The sequence below is a fragment of the Perognathus longimembris genome, chromosome 11 (assembly GCF_023159225.1).
Source record: "Perognathus longimembris pacificus isolate PPM17 chromosome 11, ASM2315922v1, whole genome shotgun sequence".
NCBI classification, from domain to species: domain Eukaryota; kingdom Metazoa; phylum Chordata; class Mammalia; order Rodentia; family Heteromyidae; genus Perognathus; species Perognathus longimembris.
The window spans coordinates 50,146,803-50,174,034 of NC_063171.1; the positions used below are offsets into that span (position 1 = coordinate 50,146,803).

General features: G+C 35.8%; 1 protein-coding gene across 1 annotated transcript in view; it reads left to right on the top strand.

Annotated features, from left to right (window-relative positions):
* The window catches only part of Ush2a (usherin), a 618,626-nt gene that overhangs the window by 32,083 nt on the left and 559,311 nt on the right, over window positions 1-27,232 (top strand). Inside the window, exon 3 of the mRNA XM_048356772.1 lies at window positions 6,044-6,176. Coding sequence (XP_048212729.1) covers window positions 6,044-6,176 — 133 coding nt within the window. The remainder of the gene's footprint in view (window positions 1-6,043; window positions 6,177-27,232) is intronic.

The window sequence follows — 27,232 nt, forward strand, 5'->3', positions numbered from 1 at the left end:
TGTTAAGTGGAGCAAAATGGAGGTAAATGCCTATATAATAAAAATAGGAATAAATCCTAAAGTTAATATTGAATAGCATATGAACCCTAGACCAATGATACTGGAGGTTGGTTGATGGTGAAAGTTAGCAACAAAATCAGGTGAGATGAGTTAGGAAAACCCTCAGAACACCTTAGTTGGGCAATCGTAATCAACTAGACTATGGGAGTCTATGTGTTCTCATGCAGGAGAATATACCAAGTATTTTGATGTAATCGTAAGGAGTTTTCAGGATAAATTGTCTTAGGCTTAAAAATTACAGATATAGTAGAATCATTTATGTAAATCTTTCTTCCACTTAGAAATAGAAATTTCTATTTCAGGGTAACTTCTATTTCAGGAAATTTAAGTTTTTTTTTCCTCCCCAAAGTTTTTCCTTGTAATATAGATCACAGTGATTTTCTTTCTTTTTTTTGTTTGAATTCTTTAACATTTGAAAGGATGTTCATTCTATTTGTATAATCCATCATCGTTTTGAAGGGTGAATTTGAATTTTGGACATGCTGCCAATCTATTTCTTGCTAAATATAGTAAAAAAGATGTTATTTAGCACCCCCAAAATGGTTTTGCTTTAAGATAAGACCCATAAGACTAAGAAAATGAATATTTGTGGGAGGTTTGCAATTAATTCCAAGAAGGCAAATCCCATAGAGAAGTTGAAAATATCTGTGCTACATAGCACACACTAATAGAAGGTGGAAGTTCTCAAAGCTACTCTATGAAGACAATGAATTATTGAATTTATTGCAGTTAAATACTTACATTTTAAACAAGTATCATCATTTATACAGATTTGAAAATTTCTCAATATATTAGAGCTATTTTGTGATCTTGTACGTGATCTTTTTGAGAGAAAAGATCTTTACTTTTCTTGGTGTACATCATAGAGCCACTGTGGATACTGGTTTGATGTTTTGTTGTTAATGTTTTGTTTTGCTTTGTTGGTTGTGAGGCTTGAATTTGGGTCTTGGATGCTGTCTCTGAGCTCTTTTGCTTAAGGCTAGTGCTCCACCACTTTGAGCCACAGCTCCATTTCCAATGTTTGAGTGGTTAACCTGAAGATGAGTCTCATGGGAACTTTTCTGCCCAGATGGCTTTGAACCATTGTCTTCAGATCTCAGCCTCATAAGTGGCTAGAATTACAGGCACAAGCCACTGGTGACCAGGCTGGTTTGATGTTTTATTAAGTTTAAATTAGAAGGATCCAGGGACTGGGAAACCCACTTTCATGTAGGAGGGCAGTATAGTATACTCTCTATTACTTTCCTTAGAATAACTGAACTGTTTCTTAGGGTAGTCCGTGGCCAGTGATAGTAGAAGAACAACAGATAACTGGTTTTTCTTTTTTTTTTAATTTTTTTATTATTAATTAAGCAAAAAAAAATTTTTACAAGGTGTTGTGCAACGAGGGTACAGTTACATAGTAGGGCAGTGTGTACATTTCTTGTGATATCTTACAACCTGTTTTTCCATCAGATAACTGGTTTTTCAAGTGATACACAATTGTGGACAATGAGTATGCCTTTTTCAGGTGGACTTGGTATTATTTTCCATTTATAACTGTTCAACTGATGTGCAACTTTCATGTCTTTTGAATTATACTCCTTGCTAATCAAGCAGGAAAATAGGGGGATAGTGTCTTTTTTAAGAAAATGTAATATACTCTTATACCCCAAGGGATGAACACAATCTCTCATAGGAGCACATATTTGATCAAGAGTGTATTTACATTGAATCAGGAACTCACAGGGAATAAAGGCTTGAGAATGTTCTTCTCATCTATCTCTTCTTTCCAAAGTGCCCTTGGATCTCGTATGAGAGGGATTTTTAAGGCCCTTCTGCAATTGCTACTGGCGATGTTGTCGGCTCACTCACTCAAAGCACATTGATAAACATGCACAAAGCTTCTCTCATCCTCCTAGGGCTAGAGAATGAGAGAGATGGGAAGTTTGCTTCCACCAAAGGCTTTCTCTTCACAAATCAGAAATTCCATCATATATATTCCTATTCCCCTCAATAACTGGCAAGGGGGTGATCAGAGTGAGCTATGACAGAAATCCACCAGTATTCACCTTTTCCCTGTGATGGGGCCCCCAGATCAGAATTGTAAAATAGTTGGGAGAATCTTGGCACATGAAACATGGTGCAGAAAAAGCAAGGCAGATTTAATCTTATTTATAGAAAGGTGGCCGGGAGGGGAGGGGGCTATGGGAGGGAGTGGCTGTGGGAGTCATCACTCTTCATTCCTCAAGCACCAACTCAATGAGGACATCTTCTGAAATTCACTGCCAATGACACTGAATTCTTCTACTAAGCAAATAGGTGATGAGTTGATAAAAAATAAAAATAAAAAGGGAGGAGGTCCTGAACTCCTGACTACCAAAATAACACAGTGAATACAGAAAATCAAAGCCATGCTTGCTATCTGACTCAAAATAAAGGTGCACTTAAACTTGTAAAAGACAACATTTTTATTTGAATGATATGACAGAGCTGTCAGAAGGGAGCTACCTGCTATAAAGAAAGCCTAAGAATTATTACCTTTATTAGACCAGTGACACTGAGCTTTAGCCATACATTTCCAACTTCTGTCCCTCTACAGAGACAATTTTCTTTTCTTAAATAAACTGTCATGCTAGTGTTAATATATGGTTGGCTTCCTCATGCTCTGAGAATACTGCTGATATAAAACATGTATATGTTAGATTGGTAATAGTATCTTTAGTGTAGCTGACTAGAACAAATGTGCTTCCCTCATAGCTGTGTTAATGTGATAAAGGAAAATTGGCTGTTCATCAGCTTTTGGCTGGGTAAAGACAGTAGAGATGGAACCACATTCTTTTTTTATGCATTAATACCACCGAGAACTTTTCCACTAGTTATATTTCATGTGCCTGCATGTTGTGCGAAGATGTTGTAAAACATGAGATAATGCTACCAATAACAAAGTAGAAAAGGCTGTATCTTTTATAATGATAACAGTCAAACACCAAATGACAGTAACAGGCTGTAAAAAATGGGATGCAAAAAAAAAAAAAAAAGGAAAAGAAAGAAAAAGCGAAAAAGGAAAAGGAAGAAAAAAAGGCAGCCTTTCTACCCAGCACAAAATAATAGATGAAGGTGCACTGGGGTTCTTGTACATAATTTTATGTATATTAAAGAGATTTGCTTTAAAATGTCATCAAATTCCACAATTAAAAGATGATAAGAATGGAGAAAAAGTATGTTGAATAACTGTTTTGACAAATTGCAGGTATTTGTAGTATTAACTGATAGGTTTTTTTGTTCTCCTTAATTTTCTTGGGACGGTACCTTTGTTTTATTTGTTTTTTTTTTCTTTCATTTTCTGTCAGTTGTTGGGCTTGAACTCTGGGCCTGGTTGTTGTCTCTGAGCCTCTTTGTGCTTAAGGTCTAGAGCTCTACCATTTGAGCGACAGCACCACTTCTGAGTTTTGAATGATTAGCTGAAGGTAAGAGTCTCACAGTGATTTTTCTGCCCAGGCTGGCTTTGAACTGTGATCCTCAGATCTCAGCATCCTGAGGAGCTAGGATTACAGGGGTGAGCCACCAGCACCCAGCTTCTTTTAGTCCTATTGTGTAGTGGAAATAGAATGATTTCTACCACAGCTGGCTATATTTGGAAATGCTACACATAAATATGAACAGTGCTCAAGACAATTTGATCAAATTTAAAGAACACATAAATTTATGTTGGTACACTTAGGTGAAGATAATCTGGGAAGAATCTTTTAGTTTTTCCTTAAGTAGTTGTACAAAGGAGTTGCCATTTAACAAGGGAGTTTATGCATACAATGTTTCTTGATCAATATCACTCCTTTCATCATTCTCACCCATCTCTCCTCTAACCACCCCTTTTCTCACTCTTCTTAATTTTGTAGGATATGCATTGAAATCTGAACTGAGTTTTCCCATTTTTTCTCCTTTTCATTTTTCTACCCTTTCTCACTTGAGTCTACCCCATTCCTTTCAAGTACATCTTCCCGGTGTTTATTTTGTTGAACTTTGACTCTTTGATTAAAGTAAAGCAAAGCCTTAAAAATGGAAGTTACTATTTAGGTTCAACTTGAGCAGATGTTTATTTTGGCCCTACTAAGCTTAAGTAATTGAAATACAATGTCTGTCTAGATTGACAATGCTATCTTTCCCTGCTATTGGGCGTAGGACCCACCATTAACTTTAGATTCTCAGGGCCATATAGAGAAATCCTGTTCATTGTTAAAATCATGGGGTTTTTTGGTGGGGTGTGGGGGAAGTGTTAGTGTATTTTATTATCTTTATTTTAAAAATTTGTTTTATATATATTTTATGAACTTTCATAGCTTGTACAAAAGGGTATAATTTAACCTGTCCACCTATAAATATCCAGTGCTTTCTTTTTAAAAACAGTTACCCTTTCCATCATTCTCCTCCATCCCGTCTATTTTCCCCAGCACAATGTCCAGTTTTTTTTTTAATCACATATGCACATTGAGGGTTTTTTTTTTTGCTGAACTTGTCCCCCTTCCCTATTTTATTCATAGAACCCCTCCCCACTATCCCCTTAGAAGTTTTGAATGGAGTTCCTATGGGAATAGTTCACATAATGATTTGAAGATGTCAAAGGATAAATGTATATCAGTTCTATTTCTTGCAAGTCCTTTTTAATAGAAAAGCATTAAAAATAGACTTTATTGACCAGATGTAGGCTCACTGCAAAATTATGTGGGATGGGAAAAATGATTCCCCTGCTCTCATGTACCCAGGCTCTTTCCAGTGAGCTACATCAGTTATGCTGATGAATCTTTGTTGACTTGTCATTACTCATAGTCCATAGAAGGATGATATTTTTAATGCTGTGGTTTGATGCAATGCTAATAAGTGCTAACGCCAACCACTATATTGCAAGACATTGTTACATCTCTCTATTCTTTCAGTCCTTCCTTCCTTCAGAGCCTTTTATTTGCCCTTTGAATTGGTTTACTACTTTGAATGATAGTGATTCCCTTCATGTTTAACTCAGAAGCACTTGAGCGAAAAGACCATGTTAACAGAGTAAAGTTGATGTCAAAGGAGAGAGGACCACTGTATTTATAATTACATATTCTTATCCAAGAATTTGTGGAGAGGGTCTATGAGATGGTCTGCACAAAAGTTGACTGAATTAATTACTCAGGAATCATATTGTACACCAAAATTCTATATGATTTTATAAGCATCTAACTTTAATCTGTGATCATATCGTTGGACGTCTTTTTTATTAATAAATTATTATTGGAATATTGGAATAAATATATATTTATATATTGTCAATGACTACTTTTGTATTGCTACATCACAGATGAACAGTTAGGTCAAGAAGTATTTGACCCACAAAAACTAATTATTTAGTTTGCAAAGAGAAAAAGCATTATTGTCATTTCTGAAAATGTTTCCTAATTCTTAAGATAGATATCATGATTAATGTGCCTTGATTTATTAGCTTACAATATGACTGGCACGTTTTTGTCATTTTGTATTAAATATCTCTAAAAATTCTTAGCTGGATACCAATAACTAAGTAAGTAGATATTTATAAAGACAATATTGGATTAGTAACTTATTTTGGCATACATTTCTGGTATACCTCGTGTCGAATATTTTTCTCTATTGTACTCTACATTGTCTCCAAATTCATATGGCACTGAAAAAAAATCATATTCTCAAAAAAACCCAAAAAACAAACAACAACCTTAAAAAAGCAGGGCAGTAAGCTTGTTTTCGGACAACCTATGCAACCGGAGAGTCCCTTGGGATATATTGTCCTGGCACAGAAGTACACTGTAGATTTATATGTAGTCTTGTAATCATGTTGGGGTATCGCTTTGCTATTGAAACAAATTGTTTCTAGTCCTCCCACCTCATGAAAGTAGAGAGATAGGAAAATAACTTGAAAAAGACTGCTAGTATGGGATTATGCTACAAACATGTATGCATTTAAAATACTGATGGTGATGATTTCTTATAGGTGCATCAGACAAAAGTCAGCTTCTTCTTCAATGGTTTGGAGGAAAATAGCAAAGCTTATGATGTGAGAACTCTGAGTGGGACCATTGAAGACTTTGCTTCCAGTGCTATACAAATAGGCCAGAGTTCAAATGGTAAGATTTAGAAAGCTGATGCTTCTTGTTGTTGTTATTTTGTTTTGTTTTGTTTGTCCCTAAGAGAAAAATCAAACAAATGGTGTTAAAAATATTAAGGTGTATTTATTCCTTAGGTCTGCTGAAACATATTACCACCATCTGTTTTGCAGCTGAATGTAATAGAAATGTATTCTTTCACTATATGGGAGGCTAAGTTTCTGAAATAAGGATTAATCGGTGCTAGCTTCTGCCAGAAAGTCTGAGGGGATCCACTTCATGCCTCCTTCCTCTAGCCGATGAACTTTACTAGCACTTGACTGGCTGCAGACTCACTCCAGTCTTTTGCTCTAATATTTATTTATTTTTTTAAATAGAGTATCACTATTTCTATTTGTACCTACAATAAAAGGGCTGCTGAGAACCAGCGGCAACCAGACAGAGCATAATCGTTAATTCTCTCTCAACAAGTAGCAGCTTAAGATCTATCCACTACAATGTTAAGGTAGTTAATGGACAATGCCATTTCTTTACTTTTCAATTTGTGCAATGAAATTTTAGTTTTACATGCTTAGATAAAGCATAAAAACAGACTCGTGAGCAGATTTTACTGAGGTGGCCCCTACTGAGGTTGCTGCTCTGTTTTCATATGGCCTCCAGATTGCTTTCCTTTTTTTTTCCCCCCAGCAGAGTTGAGATGGGCTCATCTCATGAGCCTTAACTTCATTGTATCTCCAAACCCCTTTTCTAGAATGGTCACAGTTTCACATTCCAAGTACACTGTTTTTTGAGGGCCACTATTAAACCTATTGTGCTAAGAACAGGTTAAAATGAAAGATTTCTCTATTCTGAGCCATTTGAAGTTTATAAAAAAGCACTAGGGAATACGTATTCTTCCTTTTGGTTTAGATTTTAATGTTAGGACATTGTTAAGTTACAGCTATTGCGTGTTAGGTTAATTCTGTAGGTTTATGAATCATTATGCCAATATTCAGTGAGTTCTTGTGTTGTCTCTCAACACTGTGCCCATTGGATTTATCCATATTTTATGAAGTTATACCTTAATCTTTGAAAATATCTAAATTAGTTTATCCAAAAGAATGTCCCTATTGGGGACATTGGACAATTCTCACTCTTCTAACACTTCAGCATGTTATGATTGTCTTTTATTCAGGTGGGAACCTGGTTCATCTCCTGATGATTAATGATACAATTTTTTCATATATATTTACCATACAGATATCACTTATTTGAAGTTCTCTTCAAATGTTTTTCATGATTTTTAATTGAATTGTATTCTTATTAATTTTTAGGAGGTCTTTAGTATTTTTAATGAGTCCCTTGAAAAATACCTGAATACAAATATGATGATGATGATGATGATGATGATGATGATGATGATGATGATTTATGTGAAGAATGGACCAGGTTTTTCAGTGGGAACAGCATTGAACTTGTAAATCACTTAAAATATGGACATTTTGTCAATATTTATTTTTTCCAATCCACTTTTCTGATTCCTCTTCTGTGGTTTTAGCCAATGCCTTGTAATAGTGTAGATATATTTTTACCTTTTATTTTCACTAAGTTTATTCAAGGTATCCTTTAGTAGCTATTGTAAATGAGAATATGTCTAAGTCTGTATTTTACTAGCATGTGGAAGCACTACTGATTTTTGTTTTTTGTTTTTGTTTTTGTTTTTTTTGCCAGTCCTGGGCCTTGGACTCAGGGCCTGAGCACTGTCCCTGGCTTCTTCCCACTCAAGGCTAGCACTCCGCCACTTGAGCCACAGCGCCGCTTCTGGCCGTTTTCTGTATATGTGGTGCTGGGGAATCGAACCTAGGGCCTCCTGTATCCGAGGCAGGCACTCTTGCCACTAGGCTATATCCCCAGCCCAGCACTACTGATTTTTAATGTTGATTTTGTACATTGCCACTTGATTGAATTCATTTCTTCATCTTCATAGCATTTGGAGGGTTTCTCTTTTTGTTTTATTTCCATTTATAAGGTCATCTGTAAACAGTAACCTTTGAGTTATTTTCCTATGTGAATGCTCTTTTTTCTTCCCGTGTTATTTCTCTGGGTGGACCTTTCCATATTGTGCTGAGTGAAGTGAACAAAGTGGGGCTTATCTTGTTCCTGATCTGAGAGATATCTATCAGCTTTTTCCTGTAGTATGACATTACTCTTAGCTTATTCTGAATATCCTTAGTATGCTGAGGTAAGTTTGTCAGATGCCAAATTTGTTCAATATTTGAAAATTTAAGGGAGGTTGAGTTTAACTGAGTGTCTTTCTCCTACTCATATGTCAATGACCACGTTGATTGTGTCTTTCATTCTGCCCTGATGTAGCATATCACATTTGTTGATATTCACATATTGAAACATGCTTGGATCTCTTGATGAATCCCACTAGATTATGGTGAATGATCTTGCTAATGTACTGTTGTATTCAATTTGTTAGTTTTGTATTGAGATTTTTTGCATCTTACCTCATCAAATTGAATTGAATTGTGAGATGTTATGTCTTTTTATGGTTTTGGTGTCAGGAAAATGTTGATAGAATGGAATGTCTTTGAAAGAAAGTTCTTCTACTTCTACTGGAATAAGTGAATGAGAATTGGCATTAGATCTTTAAATGTTTAACAGAATACACAGTGATATTTTGCCAGTCCTAAGGTTTACTTAGATGGAAACATTTTTTACTACTGACTCAACTTGTTACTTCTCATTTGTCTGTTTCAGACTTGGTACACTACATGTGTCTAGGAACTTGTTCATTTGTTCTAGATGTTCAAATTCTTGCTTACACCTGTTTATAGTGAGACATTGATTTATCCATATATTTGTATATTGTTTTTCACATTTCATTTTATATTAAGCTTTTATTATATTTCTGTGGTATTGCTTGTAATGTCTCCACTTTACTCTTTGATTTTATTTATTTAAGCCTTCCCTCTTTTCTTAGTCTAGCCAGAGCTTTGTTGATCTCAAAGTGGCTAGACCATTTTCATTATCACCAATCATAAAATAGAGTTTCTTTGTTCTACGTCCTCATCAGTGTTTGATTTTTTCATTGTTCTGGCTTTTGCCTTATTGTATAATGTATCTTGGGAATTATACTTCATGTCTTTTTATTTATTTATTACTCTTTGGTAAGGTAATTTTGGAGCTTGAACTCAAGGCTGGGCTCTGGAATGGTACAGTCTTTACCACTTGAGCTACTCCACCATTCTTTTTGCTTTTGTGTTTTTTAGATACAGTACCATGGTTTTGCCTGGGCTAATCTCAGATTGCAATCCTCCTATCTTCACTTCCTAAATTCCTTGGATTGCAAGAACATGCAACTATCTTAAGATCTTTCATGTAAAACTTTCCAGACACTTATTATTCTTAATTTCATTTTCTAATTTTGTTTCTATCACATAAAATCAATTTTCTTGCTAAATTCATTATTCTTTCAATAGTTTTATCATCCTATCATTTGTACAGAACAGGCACTCAAAAAATTCAAAAGTTTGTAAGGCATTCAAAAAACAGACATGGGTTTTATGTTGTCCTAGTCATATGTGTATTTCTATTATTTTAAGATTAAAAATTTCATGCTTTTCATCTATAAATAGAGCTAAACTCATGTCAGATTTAACAAAATAAGATACACGTATATATGGTATTCAAAATGCATTTTATAAGTGGTTAAATGTCCCACCACTTGTATCAAACAAATTTGGGCTAAAATACCCCCTTAGTCCTGTTCCTTTTACTAAAAGTATTTACTCTGGTTTTAAATCTATTATTGTTTAATGCATAATACTTAAAGTAGTTATAAAAAAAAGCAGGTATATTTAGGATATCTTGCTTGCTAACTATTAAATGTGAGTGGTACTAGAGCAGGATACGGGGTTCATGCCTATAATTCCAGCACTGGGTTGGGAAGAACATGGGTTTGACATCAACCTGCACTACACAGATTTACTCTGAAGCCAGATTGTGTCACATAATGAGTCCCTGTCTCAAAAAATCAAGCAAACCAAATCAAACCAAAACGAAAATGGTTACTATTATTAATTCCTTTCAGAGTTTTGTTTTCTTATTTGTATACCAATCAGGTAAGGATAATTGTTCTATATAATTTTTGTATTGGTTTGAAAACCTGAAAGTCATTATTTATGACTTTGTTATTTTAATGTGAATATGCTTTTTGGTCAAGCTAAACATATATGAAAGGAATCATTTAAGGTATCCATGTACTCAGAAACTTGGTTTTCAGTACTTTTTATGTTGAAAAAATTTTTTTTTCAAATTTTTATTATCAAACTGATGTACAGAGAGGTTACAGTTTCATACGTTGGGCATTGGATACATTTCTTGTACTGTTTGTTACCTTGTCCCTCATGCCCCCTATGTTGAAAAATTTTATAAATTATTCTGCCTGCAACATTTTTAAAGCATTAAATCTAGTGAGCCTTATTTTAATATTTAATCTCCTCTAGTACTTTCAAAAGTACTTTATTACACTAATTGTTGCTCAAAGTATTTGATACTGCTGTCAATTTTTCCACTTTGTAATGCAAGGTTCAAATAATGTGTTTCTTTTCTACTTCAGTATGCAGAATGTTGAATTAATGCTTCCATAAGCTGAAGACTATATTTATTTTAAAACTGTTTGAGAATAATTTTCACTAGTGATTAGAAAACATATCATTTGAAAAAAGTTGATTTCAAGTATTATTTAGTTTGTATTCAATGTTCCTCCTTTATGTTCTGGAAATTGAAAAGCTATGGGAGAAAAAGATATTCCAAAATAATTTTTATCTTTATCAACTTCTATGTATGGTTGTATCTACAGTATCTTTTCTCTAATTAAAGATGGCACATAGACCGGCTCATTACTTCTGCCTAATGAGCCAGGCTCCTTGCCACCTCTCTAATCAGAAAAGAGATAGGTACAGAATGTTCCTAAGAACTGATTATAAATCATTTTCTTTCTCTTGCTCCTTTTTTTTGAGTAAAAAAATTAAGTCACTGTCTTCCTCTCTTTTGACCATATCTGAGATGGTTCCATTCAGAAGGGGTAATTGTGCAAGAGATTCCCATGAGCTAAATTAAAGCTGTTCTCATGCAGTGCCAGGTTGAACAGTCAGTGCTTCAAACACAGGCCTATCAGTTGAAGAACAGATCAGACTAAGATGTGACTTTTCCATCTTTCTCTGGTTAGCCTGAACTTGGTTCTTCTTTTCTACATCTAGGAAATAATGGCTTTCCACATGACTGCTGGCTACTATGGGTATTTTCTGAATTTTACCTATGGCTAATGTAAGGCTAAAGAAAATAAGATCCTTCCAGCAATGTCAGGGTCTCTAGCCACCCCGAGCTCCCCCGACCTGCGGGAGAGACGGGGAAGGCATGCCCTGACCAGATGAGCCAAGAAAGGAGAAGGGTCAGCAGACTGCCCGCACCCAGCCCTCCCTCACTGGAGGACAGTCAGACGGCCTGGGAGTCAAGTCGGTGCAAGATCTCGTTTATTGGGGAAGTACATGCCACTAATATAAGGCACAGGAGCCAATCAGGTCTAAGATGGGCAGGAAGGGGAGGCATGAGCTGTCCATCAAGGGCGGAAGAGCTGGGGCATCACAGCTCACAGAACCGCCTTCTGGTTATAACCAAAGACACTTGTAGCAGCTGCACATTGTTGTTAGGCGCCACCATCTTAGCCACATGTGGCCCCAAGACTGAGAAACAGGTGAGGTCAGCTAGTTGACTTCCAGGGGTGCCCCACATCTCCTCCTTTTTGTTTTACTGGAGGGTGGGGGGAGAGATTGACACTAAAGAGGGAGTCCTGTTACTACTCAGGGCAGCTGTCCTCAATGGAGCTCCTCAGCGCCCAGCAGCAGGCCGCATCCTCAGCGTTCTCGAGGCCACCATTTCCGCGCCACGCGCTCCTGCCAGGGGCCTCACAGTGGGTTGACGAGCAGCTGCACGTTGTCCCGCGCCAGCGCCCACAGTGCAGTTCCGTGGCACGCATTCCCTCATGGGCGTGCGGGTCCCCAGTGGCGCCGCCACTGACTGCTTGCCTTTGCCAGTGTGTGGGAGGCCGCGTCCCACACCAGGCCGCTCTTGTTCCAGGGGTGGATGCCCTAGTGGCGCGCAAACTCCCTTGCCCTTTCTCTCGGGCACAGCTGGCCCCCTTTCCTCTTGCTTTTCTGGCTGCTGCTTCTCCTCTTGGCGGCCTCCTCCTGGTCCTCCTCCCGCATCTCATTCCTCCGGCCAGCTCTGGTGGGCTCTGCACCACTCCTCCAGGCAGCTGGGTTCAGCTTTCCACTCTGCCCCTCCAGTCCATCTGGTTCCATGCCGTCTGGTTCTGCTCCACTCCTCTTCACACCCTCCTCTCTTCTTCCTTAAACAGTCTTTGTTCATTTTCCTGTCATCTAAAGCTTAGTGTGAGATTGCCCCATCTTTTTGGGGATACCCTTACCTTGGAACTCGCTTGGCTTGGCTCGACGAATTTCACTGTTAGTGTGAAATTGCCCCATCTTTTCTGGGATACCCTTACCTCGGGTCGTCTAAAGCTTAAACCTATGCTTCCTCGTGCCCCACGTTGGGCACCATTATCGGGGTCTCTGGCCCCCCCATGCTCCACTGACCCGTGGGAGAGACGGGGAAAGGCAAGCCCCCCGACGAGCCAAGAAAGGAGAAGGGTCGACAGGCCGCCCACACCCAGCCCTCCCTCACTGGAGGACAATCAGATAGCCTGGGAGTCAAATCAGTGCAAGATCTCATTTATTGGGGAAGTACATGCCACTAATATAAGGCACAAGAGCCAATCTGGTCTAGGCATGAGCTGTCCATCAAGGGTGGAAGAGCTGGGGCATCACAGCCCACAGAACCGCCTCCGGGTTATAACCAAAGGCACTTGTAGCAGCTGCTCGTTGTTGTTAGGCCCCGCCATCTTAGCCACACGTGGCCCCAAGACTGAGAAACAGGTGGGGCCAGCTAGTTGACTTCCAGGTGTGCCCCACACAGTAATACACTCTGGTCCTCTGGACTTGTTTAAGAAATTATTCAGTTAAGAAATTATTGAGGTGCAGCTTTTCACTGCACCATTATTTATCCATGTTCATGAGATAACCTGCTTTCATCATATAAAAGCAACTTAGACCATAACAACAATGTAAGATTGGACCATCCTTACACTATACTCTCCCAGTTGTAGAAATATTTCCGTGTTGTCCTGTGGAGTAGTAGTGGCAGTTACACAACTCTGAGGAGTCACTGTGACCATAAAGTAGAAGAGGCCTCCAAATGTGGATTTAAGAATTCAGAACCATGTGAACCTGATGTTTTAGAGCTATTTCTGGAACAAATTACCACAGAGCCTTTGCTACATATTAAAGGTGGGAAATATCTGCATTGCACATTCAAATGTATAATATTTTCTGAAGATTATCAGCCACATGAAGGACACCCAAGGATGCAAAGGACAAATATCTAAAGCTACCTCGAACTGTCCTTCCCTTGGTTTTCTGCTTGTTGTACAACTTAATTAATTTGCTTGTACTTAATTCTGGAATTGGAATGTAATTTTTGTTTCTATTAGTGTCTCACTAATCTACAGTTTGAAACTCCACTAGGTCTACAAAGAATAATTTCTTCTTAGTTCATCTTAGATTGTGCTTCATTTTCTAAGAAATGTTTTGGAAATTATGTAATAAAAAAGTTGAAAAGTATAGAAATTGGTAAATAAAGACAGACCAATGGAATGGAAAAGAATATAGACCATTCATAAGCATGAAATATATATATATATACATATACATAAATATATATAAAACACATACATATATTCAAATTTGTGTTCAGAACATTGCGTAAGGATTATCTAGCATTCCTCTCAGGACAACTAGTTACGTTATAAAAATAGAGGATGTTAAATGTATGTCTCAAAACTGTACTAAATAAAAATATGGAAGAATTAAAATTTGAAAGTGTAAAACCATGAATTAGTATAAGAACATGAAGGTGAGTATGTCTATACTGTCAACATATTGAAGATTTCTGTTAGCTTGGTACCATGTCAAAAAACATGGAAGCAAAGTATTGAAACATCTGAGTAATTAACTGAGAATGTAAAATTCCCATAATGCTTATCATTTTGTAGTTTGACTGGAAATTAAAAAAGAGGTCAAACCAATATTGAGAAGAATTTGGGCAAACCTAGAAAACTAGCAAAGAAAAAAATACATACATCAAACATACAGACATATATACATATTATATATTTATGAGGAACTTAATGGACTAACAAATTTCAGGACACAATTACAAAAATATAATTAAACAACTTAAATATGCATTAAATATTTACCATAGATCTAAAATAAATAATAACTGGCATAAGTAAAAATTCTATAATATATAATTATATATAATATAATTAACAATATAATATAGAATGTAATTCCCTCTATATAATTTATGTATAAATTTCCTTATATAATTAATTCTATAATATATTATATAAAATTATATAAAGTATAACAATTAAATAATATAATAATCGATATAATATAATTCTGTATATAATTATTATCTAATATAATTAGTATATAATATAATATGATTATATGTAATTACATAGGCTATAGTACATATACTACATATATTCTAAATAAGAGTATAGTTTCTATAATAGTTCATATATAGTACACACAAACACACATGCACATACATGTATTAGAGATTAAACCCTAATACTAGCCACCAAGCACTCTGCCTCTTGAGTCCGACACTCAAGTCCTTTTCTTTTGCACTTAGTGTGTGAAATGTGACTGTAATAATCAATGGCTGAGTAGCAGGGCATAAGATACAGAATCAGACAGATTTAAGTTTAAAATCCCAGCCTGGCTTCTTAAGAGCCAAGTGACTTTGGCAAATGCTTTGACTTCTCAATTCAATTTCCTAATTTGTTTCCTCATTTGGAAACTGTGTTTTATGTACATACATTTTCAGGATGATTGCAAAGCTTATAAATAATGTATGCTTTATTCATGTTAGCTATCCAATTAAATATTGCTGTCATAAATATTATTAATTTAGGTATTACTTAAGTTTATTGACTTTGTGGAAATCAAGTGTTTTTAAACCATAGTCAAAGCCATATTTTATGTTTTGGAGTAAAGTTAGATGGTGAAGAAAACATCTTGATTTAGTGAAATAACTTTAGCTTTTTGCAATGGGATGTCTGGGTGAGCCTCAGAAAACGCCCTGGCTTCCACCTGTGGCTAGCTGTTTTTCCCCGAAGAACCTCTTGTTCAATTTCTTGTCCTGCAGTCAGTGCTACGCATTCTCTCAGCAGTTCTACATTTTTAAACTTATTTTTACTCTTGGTGGATATTTTCTTTTTTTTTTTTTTTGGCCAGTCGTGGGCCTTGGACTCAGGACCTGAGCACTGTCCCTGGCTTCTTCCCGCTCAAGGCTAGCACTCTGCCACTTGAGCCACAGCGCCGCTTCTGGCCGTTTTCTGTATATGTGGTGCTGGGGAATCGAACCTAGGGCCTCGGGTATCCGAGGCAGGCACTCTTGCCACTAGGCTATATGCCCAGCCCTTTGGTGGATATTTTCATTGAGATACAGAACTCCAAATTGATCATGGATATCCAAATCTTAAGCCTTGAAGTATTTCACTGTCTTCTTGCCTTCCTTGTTTCTGATGAGAAGTCAGTCATCATTTGTATCATTGTATCTATGCATACTCTCTGTAGTTTACCTTCTGCTGCTTTTCAAATTTCCTTTTAATTGTTTTCAGTTTGAATAAGGTACATCTCAGGGGGGGCTTTTTATTCTGTTTATTTTCCTGGAGTTTTACTCAAATTCTTGGACCTATTCTTGGTGATTTAGTAACTGTGTTATTAAATCATTCCAGGATGGTGTGACAGTGATTGCCAGTGGAGATTGAGGCCGGAGGATTGTAAGACTGAGGCAGATCCTGAGAACATACCCAAACTGTGTCACAAAATATCTTCATGATTTTCTCTCCTTCTCCCTTTCTCCTTTCCTTCCTTCTTTCCTCCCTCCTTCCTTCCTTCTTTCCATCTTGCCTCCCTGCCTCAATATTACTTCTCTATTTTCTTTGTTCTTAATCCAAGGATGTCAAGTACATATTTTAAGCAGGTTTATATTTTGTTTTCCCTGCTCATCTTTTTTCTCTTAGTATTTCTGTTTGGATAGTATTTATTGATTTCTCTTGAATTCATGGATGATTTTTACTATTGTATTTAGGCTTCTATAAAAACCATCTAGAACATTCTATTTTTTCTAAATTGTACTTTTCATTTACACTATTTCTATGTGACTCCTTTTGCAGATTTCAGCTGTCTGTTGAGACTCAGCATCTAGTCACATAGTTTCTTAGATTCATATTTTTCTCCTGCTTTCACTAGATTTAAAAAAATCATTTTTGTCATAGATACATCAGGATATCAGCAATGCTATCTCTGCATCTCTTTCTATTGACTCCTTTCTTTATAATGGGCCACATTTGCTTGTTTTTTTCTCATGTGTTAAAATATTTTTATTAAATTACAGAAATTTTATATAAAAAATTCAAGGCATGGAAGCAAATTATAATTCCCTCCAGAATAAATGCACTAATGGTTCATCTGTTATCTAGAATGAGGTGAGAAGATGATAGAAACAGTACTCAATGAATCTGAAATTGAAATATATGTGGCCTTTATTATAGTTTTAATAATATTTAGTTCTGATTTTGAATATACAAGGATAAGATCAGAATGCATACACATGTATTGTTTGGTGGAATTCTTTGGAACTCTAATCTAGCCTTCCAGGCTACTTATAGATGGCCTTTTGGTTCTTCTTTATTGACTTTCTACTTAGTACTCTCAGGTAGAACAGCCCTGGGTCTTGACTTGATTTAGATTTTTTTGGGAACCCTACTTTCTGATGGCTACTTGGATTATCTGACTTATTTTGGTTGTTAGACCGATAACAGCAATGCACTCTTGCAACTTTTTCAATTAAATCAGGCATAGAAATTGGACTGTTATTACATTTACTGTTTTCTTTATTTGGCACAGTCTATGCTTACTCTAGCAACCTTTTAGATTCTCTCTGCTATGGCTACTTTCTGTCCCTCTAGGAAATGAACATACTCTCTAATTGGCTATAAAGATTATTTTAGGAAAGTCAGGAATTAACCTGATTGTGACTCCCTTCCTCTGATTTTTTTCTGGTAATTTTTTGTGAGTCCTATTTTTACCTCTGGCCTTTTAACTTTGGTTGTTTTCTTTGGCTTTCCTGACACCTTCTTATTGACAAGATTTAGAACTGAAGCACGTTTTGTTTTATCCATCTACCCAGTGTTTAAGGCCAAGATTATTTTTCAATTAAAAAAAAAGACACTTCTCTTGATCCCAATTTTCTCTACTAGCCAGTTTCATTTCCTTGTTTCTTCTCTTCCAGAAAAAAAAACCAACAACCCTCAAACCATTTTTATGGATAAGGGGCCTTAAATTCTTTTGCAATTCCACTGGCCACAATCAGATTTTAGGTCATCACTATCCTAAAAGTGTGCTTGTTAAATTTCTACTGACCTTCACATCATAAGTCTCATAGCTCCTTTCAAGTTCTTGTCATATTTGACTAATCAGCCTGATGAATTGATCACTTCTTTGGTTTACATTCTTCATTAAACATCTGGGATTCCTTCACCTCCTGGCTTGTCTGGGAATTACTAATTATTGCTTATTGCAGATCAATTTACTTTTACTTTCCTTGGCATTTATGTGACGTTTTACTATTGGTATCCCAGGCAGTAAGACTGGGCTTAGTTGCTAAGTCTAATTATGCTCAAATTCTTTTCAAGAACCATCTCTAGTATTATAGCTTCAAATATGAGTTCAGTGATTTGATTTTCAAATATAATTCAGTTGCTAAAATAAGGTGGCTAAAAATCTCCATTTGAATGTTTGTGTCTTCAAATTAAACTTTTATTTGTGAAACTCTAATGATTTGCTAAAAAAGAAAATACTTTTAGACCACAGGCTACCTCTCCTCATCTCAAGTGAGGACAATTTCATTTTATCTTTTACTATAGACAAAAACTTAGAGTCATCCAGGTCGCTTCTGTTTCTCTCACATTCAGCATCTTTGTGTCAGAAAAATTCTGTTAGTGCTACTTCCAAATCCATCGCGAGATTTTGATTCCTTGCCTACTACATAAGCACCAGTTTAAGTTTTGTTGGCTGCTCTAGTCTGGCTCACTGAATCATCTTCTAATGGCTTCTATGTTGGCCCTCCATTTTATTCTTAAAGCAGCAGGGAGAGTTGTCCTATTCAACAGGAAGCAAACACCCTATTTATTTGCTCAAAATGTTCTATTTTACTATTTCACCAGGATGGCAGCCACTAATTCTACATTATCCTACAAGATCATTATATTCTGATTGCAGTATTTCTCTGACTTGATTCCTTGTTTTTGTTCTCTTTGCATTACTCACACTATTCTTGTTTCTTAAATATGTGAGTCATACTCTGTGATAGAGAGCCCTTCCACCATTGACTATTCCATCAGTGTTTGACTTGCTAGGTGTGAAGTTGAAGTCCTTACTTGCTAATGTCTATTTTAATAGTCCTTCTTAAATGTGCCTTTCCTTCCTCTCTACCAGAAATTGCAAAGGCCAGCTACTTACATTTGGTGTGCATTGTCTCTTATGGGCTCTTGTCTTCCTTAAAGTATTATATAACTATTAATACAGTTTTATACTACTAACATACCTAACTTACATTAGTAGTATATTTCACTTTTCCATCTAGAACATAAGTTTTATGAGAACAGGATTCATTTCTGTTTGTATTGCATTACCAGGAGCCAGAAGATTGTCTGTAATGGGGCTGGTTATGTGGCTTAGTGGTATATTGTTTGCCTAGCACTTATGAAGCCCTAGGTTTGATTCCTTTGTACCACATAAACAGAAAAAGCAAGAGGTGGTGCTGTGGCTCAAGTGGTAGAATGCTAGCCTGGAGCAAAAGCAGCTCAGGCACAATGCCCAGGCCCCCCTGAGTTCAAGCCCCAGAACTGGCCAAAAACAAAAAAAAAAGACTGTAATATGGTAGTTATAAGTAAGTGGATGGGTGGGTTGAGAAGCAGAATGTAAGCTAGCATACATTTAAGCTAGGCTTAAGTCAGTCTTACTCTGTAGTAATATTCCAGAAGTAATATCTAATGAAAAAAGTAGATGAGAGTGGAAAATACAAATAAATACTTTATCAGGCATTGTGATTGAGGGATGAGTTAAAAATATACCAAAAGGTAGGAATAAGAAAATCAGGAGGGAGAAAGCATGACAGAAAGGAAGTTTAGGAGGATACTGTTAAATTTTTATTCCTTTGAATTAGTATAATTTCCAAGGAAAATGGTAAAATAACATTCATGACAGAAAATTGTTCAGAGGATTGACTTCAGAGGTAATGGTATGGAGATAGCAATATTTTTCCTAGAAGTTGTTTCTGAATTTCTAGAAGCAGGCGAAATTCTTGAAGGAAAGACTGTAAATGAAGAATATGACTGAAAATAGGAGATTGGGGAATGTCACCAAGGCAGAGATGGGTTTGTGAAGATTCTGTAGTTCAGAAAAATCAGGACATTACAATTTGGGAAAAAGACCATTTCCAGATTTTCTGAGCTATCAAGAAGGGCTCAAGGCTTGATTCACCTGGTAGAATAACAAATGTGAACAAGCAAGCTGAGTGAAAGCTTGAGGCTCTGAGTTCAAATGCTATAACAGAACAAAAAGGGGCTTTTAGTATGGTAGTAGGTTACCTGAGAGATTCCTTAGAAAGAAAAAGAAAAAGATTTCAGTGTTCATATTGGAGAAGGCTACCTCCAAGGAGAAGAATAGGTGTTATAGGGATTATGCCTAGTGAGTTTGTTTTCTGAGGGTTATCACTTGTTCGTATTTGATAGTCACCTGTAATTTTTCAAAATAAAACTTTTCACTCAGCTATTGATTCTTGAAATGAATTTTAAAACCCATGGAGCTTTAAATGAATACATACAATTTACAATTGCATGTAACAATGTTTTAGTTATAAATGGCTGAGTATTGAATGTGTATCGTTTTGGAATTGGTGCAATTGTCATCTCATTTGCAGTTTTCTTGTCTTGTTATTCAGTGACAGCAGAGAAGGTACATATCTCTTGCTACAGTGTCTTTTTTTTTTTTTTGGCATGAGCTTTTTTGTTTTTCATGAAAAGGAAAACATAAACACATAAAATGTTTTGGCTTCTCATCCAGGTTTGGTCACATGTCAACGATGTGGATTTTTATCTGTTGTGTTTAATTTGTTCCAAAATAAAAGGTTGCCCTTTGTGTCACCACTGAAGTAAGTACTGATCAAATAATTAACCTCACCTTAACATTCATAATTTTCATATCAATTTGAATTCTTCATACAAATGATGAAAAGCCATTACCAAAGTCTTGGTTGAATGGACACAAATTTGTTTTGTTTTTGTTTTTAGTACTGTACCACACTGAGAGGTGTTTTTGTCAAAAATGCTATCTTTGGGCTGGGGATATAGCCTAGTGGCAAGAGTTCCTGCCTCGGATACACGAGGCCCTAGGTTCGATTCCCCAGCACCACATATACAGAAAAAAACGGCCAGAAGCGGCGCTGTGGCTCAAGTGGCGGAGTGCTAGCCTTGAGCGGGAAGAAGCCAGGGACAGTGCTCAGGCCCTGAGTCCAAGGCCCAGGACTGGCCAAAAAAAAAAAAAAATGCTATCTTTAGGGGCTGGGGATATGGCCTAGTGGCAAAGAGTGCTTGCCTCATATACATGAAGCCCTGGGTTCAATTCCCCAGCACCACATATACAGAAAATGGCCAGAAGTGGCACTGTGGCTCAAGTGGCAGAGTGCAAGCCTTGAGCAAAAGAAGCCAGGGACAGTGCTCAGGCCCAAGTCCAAATCCCCAGGACCTGAAAAAAAATGCTATCTTTAATGCTTTGTTATTTCAAACACTAGGTATTCTGTTTAAAATCATGCTTGAATTTTTCCTAAAAAACTTAATTAGAATTTTTATGTAGTCCTTTATAACATATTTTAGTATCTACTTAAATACATGTTCTGATTTCTCTTTTTCTCACATATATCCTAAACTTTTTTTCTTATTTATTGTCAAAGTGATGTACAGAGAGGTTACAGTTTCATACGTTAGGCATTGGATACATTTCTTGTACTGTTTGTTACCTCCTGCCTCATTTCCCCCTCCCCCTTTCCCTCTCCCTCCATGAGTTGTTCGGTTGGTTTACAGCAGTTTTGCAAGTATTGCTTTTGTAGTTGTTTGTCTTTTTATCCTGTGTCTCTCGATTTTGGTATTCCCTTTCACTTTCCTAGTTCAAATACCAGTATATACAGTTTCCAATGTACTCAGATAATATACAGTGATAGTGCAGGTACAACCACAGGAAGGGGATTCAAGAGGATCATCAACAGTAGAAGCTACGGTTTCACATGGCATGTTGAAAATAATTACAACAGTTCTTTACCGGCTATACAACAGACAAAGGCGTCATATCTAAAATATATGAGAACTAAAAATATTAAATTCCTCCAAAACAAAACTGCAAAGAACCAAAAGCCCCCTCAACAAGTGGGCTTAAAGACTTAAAAAAGAGACTTCTCTGATGAGGAAATGAGAATGACCAAGAGACATATGAAAAAGTGCTCTACATCACTGGCCATAAAAGAAATGCAAATCAAAACAACATTGAGATTCCATCTCACCCCAGTAAGAATGTCCTATATCAAGAAAACTAACAATAATAAATGTTGGAGGGGATGTGGCCAAAAGGGAACTCTACTTCATTGTTGGTGGGAATGTAAACTGGTTCAGCCACTCTGGCAAGCAGTATGGAGATTCCTCAGAAGGCTAAACATAGAGCTCCCCTATTACCCAGCAGCCCCACTTTTGGGCATCTACTCCAAGACCACAAACAAGAACACACTAAAGCCACAAGCACAAAAATGTTCATTGCAGCACCATTTGTCATAGCTAAAATATGGAACCAACCTAGATGCCCCTCAGTAGATGAATGGATCAGGAAAATGTGGTACATATACACAATGGAATTTTATGCCTCTATCAGAAAGAATGACATTGCCCCATTCGTAAGAAAATGGAAGGACTTGGAAAAAATTATACTAAGTGAAGTGAGCCACACCCAAAGAACCATGGACTCTATGGTCTCTCTTATAGGGAATAATTATCCCAGGTTTAAGCTAGTCACAGCAGAGGATCACAAGAGCCTAATAGGTATGCCCATATGAATACATAAGATAATGCTAAGTGAAATGAACTCCATGTTATAAAAACAAGTGATATCCTAAACTTTTAAAGCATCTGGGTCAATCATTGTTGTTCTATTATAATTCATTTGTGTTTACAATGACAAAACTAATCTTAACTGATTGCTATTTCCATTTAACCTACTATTTATTCAAATAACGTCTTCTTCCAATTTTGAACCATTATAGATTTGAAATTCCAAAAGTATAGAAACAATTGTCAATGATTTACAAATATCCTCTTCCATTAGATATATATATGTGTGTACATACACACATATATACATCTTATACACACATATATACACACACACATATATATATCTTATCATTCTCATGTGTTTTTGAACTTCTATTGGTAGGCTAGGTCATATGGAATTAAATTTTTTATATTAAAATGCTCAAATATTAGGTATTTTAAATATTTGAATATGTCTCTATTAATACATGCTATTGGTCTTTATATTGTTAAAATTTATATAAATGTATATTAAATATATATACATCTCTATATCTCTATCTGCCTATCTATCCCAAACCAGATAAAACCTGAGAGAATATTTTCAATTTTCTTTTTCATAAGAAGATGTCTTTTGAGAATTTCTGTGTTGAAATCTAACTATTCGGTTTAGTTATTTTATAAATATTCTTCTAATGGAAATGGGACATATTAGTTATGCTTCAGTTGAGAGTTTAGGTTATCTGTTGTTGTACTTTATAAAATTCCACAGTTAAAATTGCCTGTCTCAGGCTGGGGATATGGCCTAGTGGCAAGAGTGCTTGCCTCCTATACATGAGGCCCTGGGTTCAATTCCCCAGCACCACATATACAGAAAACGGCCAGAAGTGGCGCCGTGGCTCAAGGGGCAGAGTGCTAGCCTTGAGCAAAAAGAAGCCAGGGACAGTGCTCAGGCCCTGAGTGCAAGCCCCAGGACTGGCAAAAAAAAAAAAAAATGCCTGTCTCCTTGTGTCTATTCATGAGAATTTCTATGGAAAAGGCACAGGCATCATCTCAGGCTCCTTCACAATGCCCACCTTCTCCTTTGCTACATTGTTAATGGGTCCCCAAAGTGTTTGAACCAACATGTACTTCTGTCAATACCAGTGTCCTCATCAACATATTTTCAGACAATTTTTGGCCAAATCTGGACCCAAATTACTCCATAGTTTCAGTTTTATTTCCATTAAGAACTAGAGAAGATTTGAAAATAGATGATCATTTGGCTTTCGAGTTTTCTCCTCTGTAAATTGTTCTAGTCCATGCCTCATCAAAATTTCCACTCTGTATTGAAGGAAGTATGCTCTTATTGTCTGCAATTCAAATAGTTCAATTATGTGGAGTTTAAAAAATATACTTTTTTTTAACATTTATAGTTTGTTATTTTACACAGGATTTTTAATTGTAACATTAAAGAATATATAATCACTTCTTTTGAGGTTTGCATTTATATTACCACTGTATATTTATTCATTGCACAGAACAGTGGGTTTCATGGTGACCTTTTCATATAGGCTTATAATGTACTTGGGTCATATTAGCCTGCAATTATCTGCTTGTGTCCTCCTTTCCTTTCCTGCTGATCTTCTTTATTCCTAATTGGTCCTATTAGACTTCATAGAATGAGTTTGTAAGCAGTTGTTTTTTACATTTCAAATTTGGCAAATACTGTAAGAACCACTGGCGTTAACTCTTTTTAAAGGTCTGGAAGAATTCAGAGGTTGATTCCATCTGGTTCTGGGCATTTCTGTGGATTGACTTAAAATTATTGTGTCAGTGGAGTTACTTTTTATTGATTTGCTAGGGGTTTTATTTATTTTTGCAAATATCTTCTTCAGTCAATTTTGGTAGATCCTATGTTCATAAAAATGTATTCATTTCTTCTTGATTTTTAATTTGTGGAGTATAATTTTTCACAACTTATAATCAAAGCAATGTGTTTTATATTGGCTTCTTAATCTACAATTCAACTATTTTGGGTCTTTTCTGCCTCATAGCGCTTATCTTAGATAAAGAATATTGATCCTTGCAAGAATCAACTCTTCATTTTATTGATTTTTTGAAAATTTTAGACATTTTTCTTACATTTTTAAAATTATTTTCCTTCTACTCATTTGGCATTTTCATGTTTTGTAAGATTATGATCAATCAGTAAATTATAGAGATTTCTCTGATTTTTTAAAAATGTAGACATTCATAAACTTTCTTTTTAGAATGGCTTATACTGTACCCTACAGATTCTGCTACACTGGTTTCTATTTTTACTTGATTCTATTAATTTTAGTAACTTTCTTCCTGATTTCTCCAGGTTCTCACTAACTGTTCATAAGTATAGTGCTCAGTGTCCAAGTGTTTGCACACTTTCTGTAGTTTCCTTGCAGCTGATTTCTACTTTTATCCCATTAAGTTGTGACAAGATGTAAGACATTATTTCTGTTTATTTATTTTTGTATGGACTAAGATTTGTTTTATGGTTTGAAATACAATCTATTATTAAGAAAGTTCCATGCACCACTGAAAAGAATATATATATATATATATATATATATATATATATATATATTGCAGTTGTCTGATACACAATTTTATAGATATTGGCTAAGTCTACATGATCTATAGTGTAGTTTTAACCTGAGGTCTTTTTGTTGATTTTTTTTCACATTTAGAAAACCAATCTATTTTTAAGAATGAGTTATTGAAGTGACCCACTATTACTGTATTAGGACCTGCCCTTTATGTCCAATATTTTTGGTTTATATACATCAGTGCATTTATATTAAAAAATAAATTCCTCCCCCTCCTCCTCCTCTTCCACCTCCCGTTCCTCCTTTGTATGCTAGGCTAATCTAGAACTCATGATCCTTCTGCCTCTATATTCCAAATGTTAGGGTCCCTGGTGAATACAATGGCACCTAGCTACAATAGGTATATTTTGTGATACACCTTTACTATTGTGAAGTGACTTATATAAGTCTTTTGACTAATTTTTGGCGTAAAGACTACTTTATTGTATTTGAATTTATCTGTTTGCCTGCTTCTAGATTTTATTTATTTGCAAATATAATTTTCTAACCTTTTACTTTCAGTCTGAAAATGCTTTTACCTTCAGGTGTGTTTTTTTGCACGTAATATGTAGGTAGTACTTTTCTTTAACCCAGGCAACTAATTTCTGTCTTTTTATTGGAGGATACTGACTGTTCATATCATGGATTATAACTCAAAATTATGAATTAATTTCTATGATTTTGACACTTTTCTAATGTTTGATTATTTTTCCAATTCTTATTTGCAAATTAAATTTAATTTATTCTTTAGATGTTTTTTACTTATCCATTTATAACCAGGGATGAGTTTGCTAGATTAAGTAATGTAGGTTGGCAGTTATTTCTTTCCAGGCCATTCAATACATCACTTCTTTCCTCCCTAGACTCTAGGGTTTCTGTTGAAAATGTTTCTTTATTGTTTTGAGATTGCCTCTACAGATAGCTTGGTTTCTGTTTTGCTGCTTTCTATATTCTTTGTAGTTATGTATGCAGTCTTGACAGTTTAGCTATAACATAGCATTGGGAATTTTCTTTCTGGCATTGTCTCTTGAACATTCAAATGCCTCCTACAACTGGATGCTTATATATTTCCTACGATTTGATGAGGTTTTTTTTTTTTACTATTATCTTCAAGTAGTTATACAAAGGAGTTGCCATTAAACAAAGCCATTTATGAATGCAATGCATCTTGTTCAACACTCCTTTCAACATTCTCAATCAATCCCTCCCCTATCCACCCCTTCCTTCATTATTCCTAATTTTGTAGGGTTTACATTAGATTCCTGATGATTCTCTTCCTCTTCTTCTCCCCACCATTTTCAATGACTTACTTCATGGTGTTTTATTTTGCTAAACTTTGATGTTGCCTTTCTTAGGAATTATACTATTTGAGATCTCCCTTGAATCTATCCTATTTTAGTGAAAACATTTGTGCACAGTTACTCCACCCAATACATTTACTTGTAAGTTTATAAGCTAAATCTAGCCTCCATATATAAAAGAAAATGTGTATCTGTTCTCTTTGGCTTTATATTGCTTAACATATTTTTTCCAAATATTTCCATTTCTTTACAAATGATACAATATCATAATTTCTAATGGATGTGTAAAATTCCATAGTGTACACACACCACATTTTTGATCCATTTGTCCATTGAGGGTCATCTGAGCTGAATTCAGACCTTGCCTATGGTGAATAGTGCTGCAATAAATATGGTTGTGCTGGTGGCTTAGCTGTATCCTGGATAGCAGTGTAGAGGTTTCTTCAAAAATTATGTCATAGCAATTCCACTCCTAGGCTGTGACCCAAAAGATCTGATGAACTTTTCTATGTATTTCATGGAATATATTTGTCTATGCCTTTTCTCTGTATTTTGGTGACTATTTTTATACCCAGATTGGGTGGGTTTGGTATTTTTTTCATTTCTGCAAGTTTTTGTTCATTTTGTTAATTACTTTCATTTTTCTTTATTACTGCATGAATCGTCTAATTCATCATCCTTTTCCATCAAGCTCTGATGTTCTGTTCCCCTTGATCAGCCTATGAGTGAGACTTCTCATTGCATTTTAAACTTGATTTATTGTGGTTTTATTTCCAAGATTAATGTTTAATTCCCTTTCAAAGATATCTATTGTTATTGAAATTTTTGTTTTCATGCATTGCTGTATTC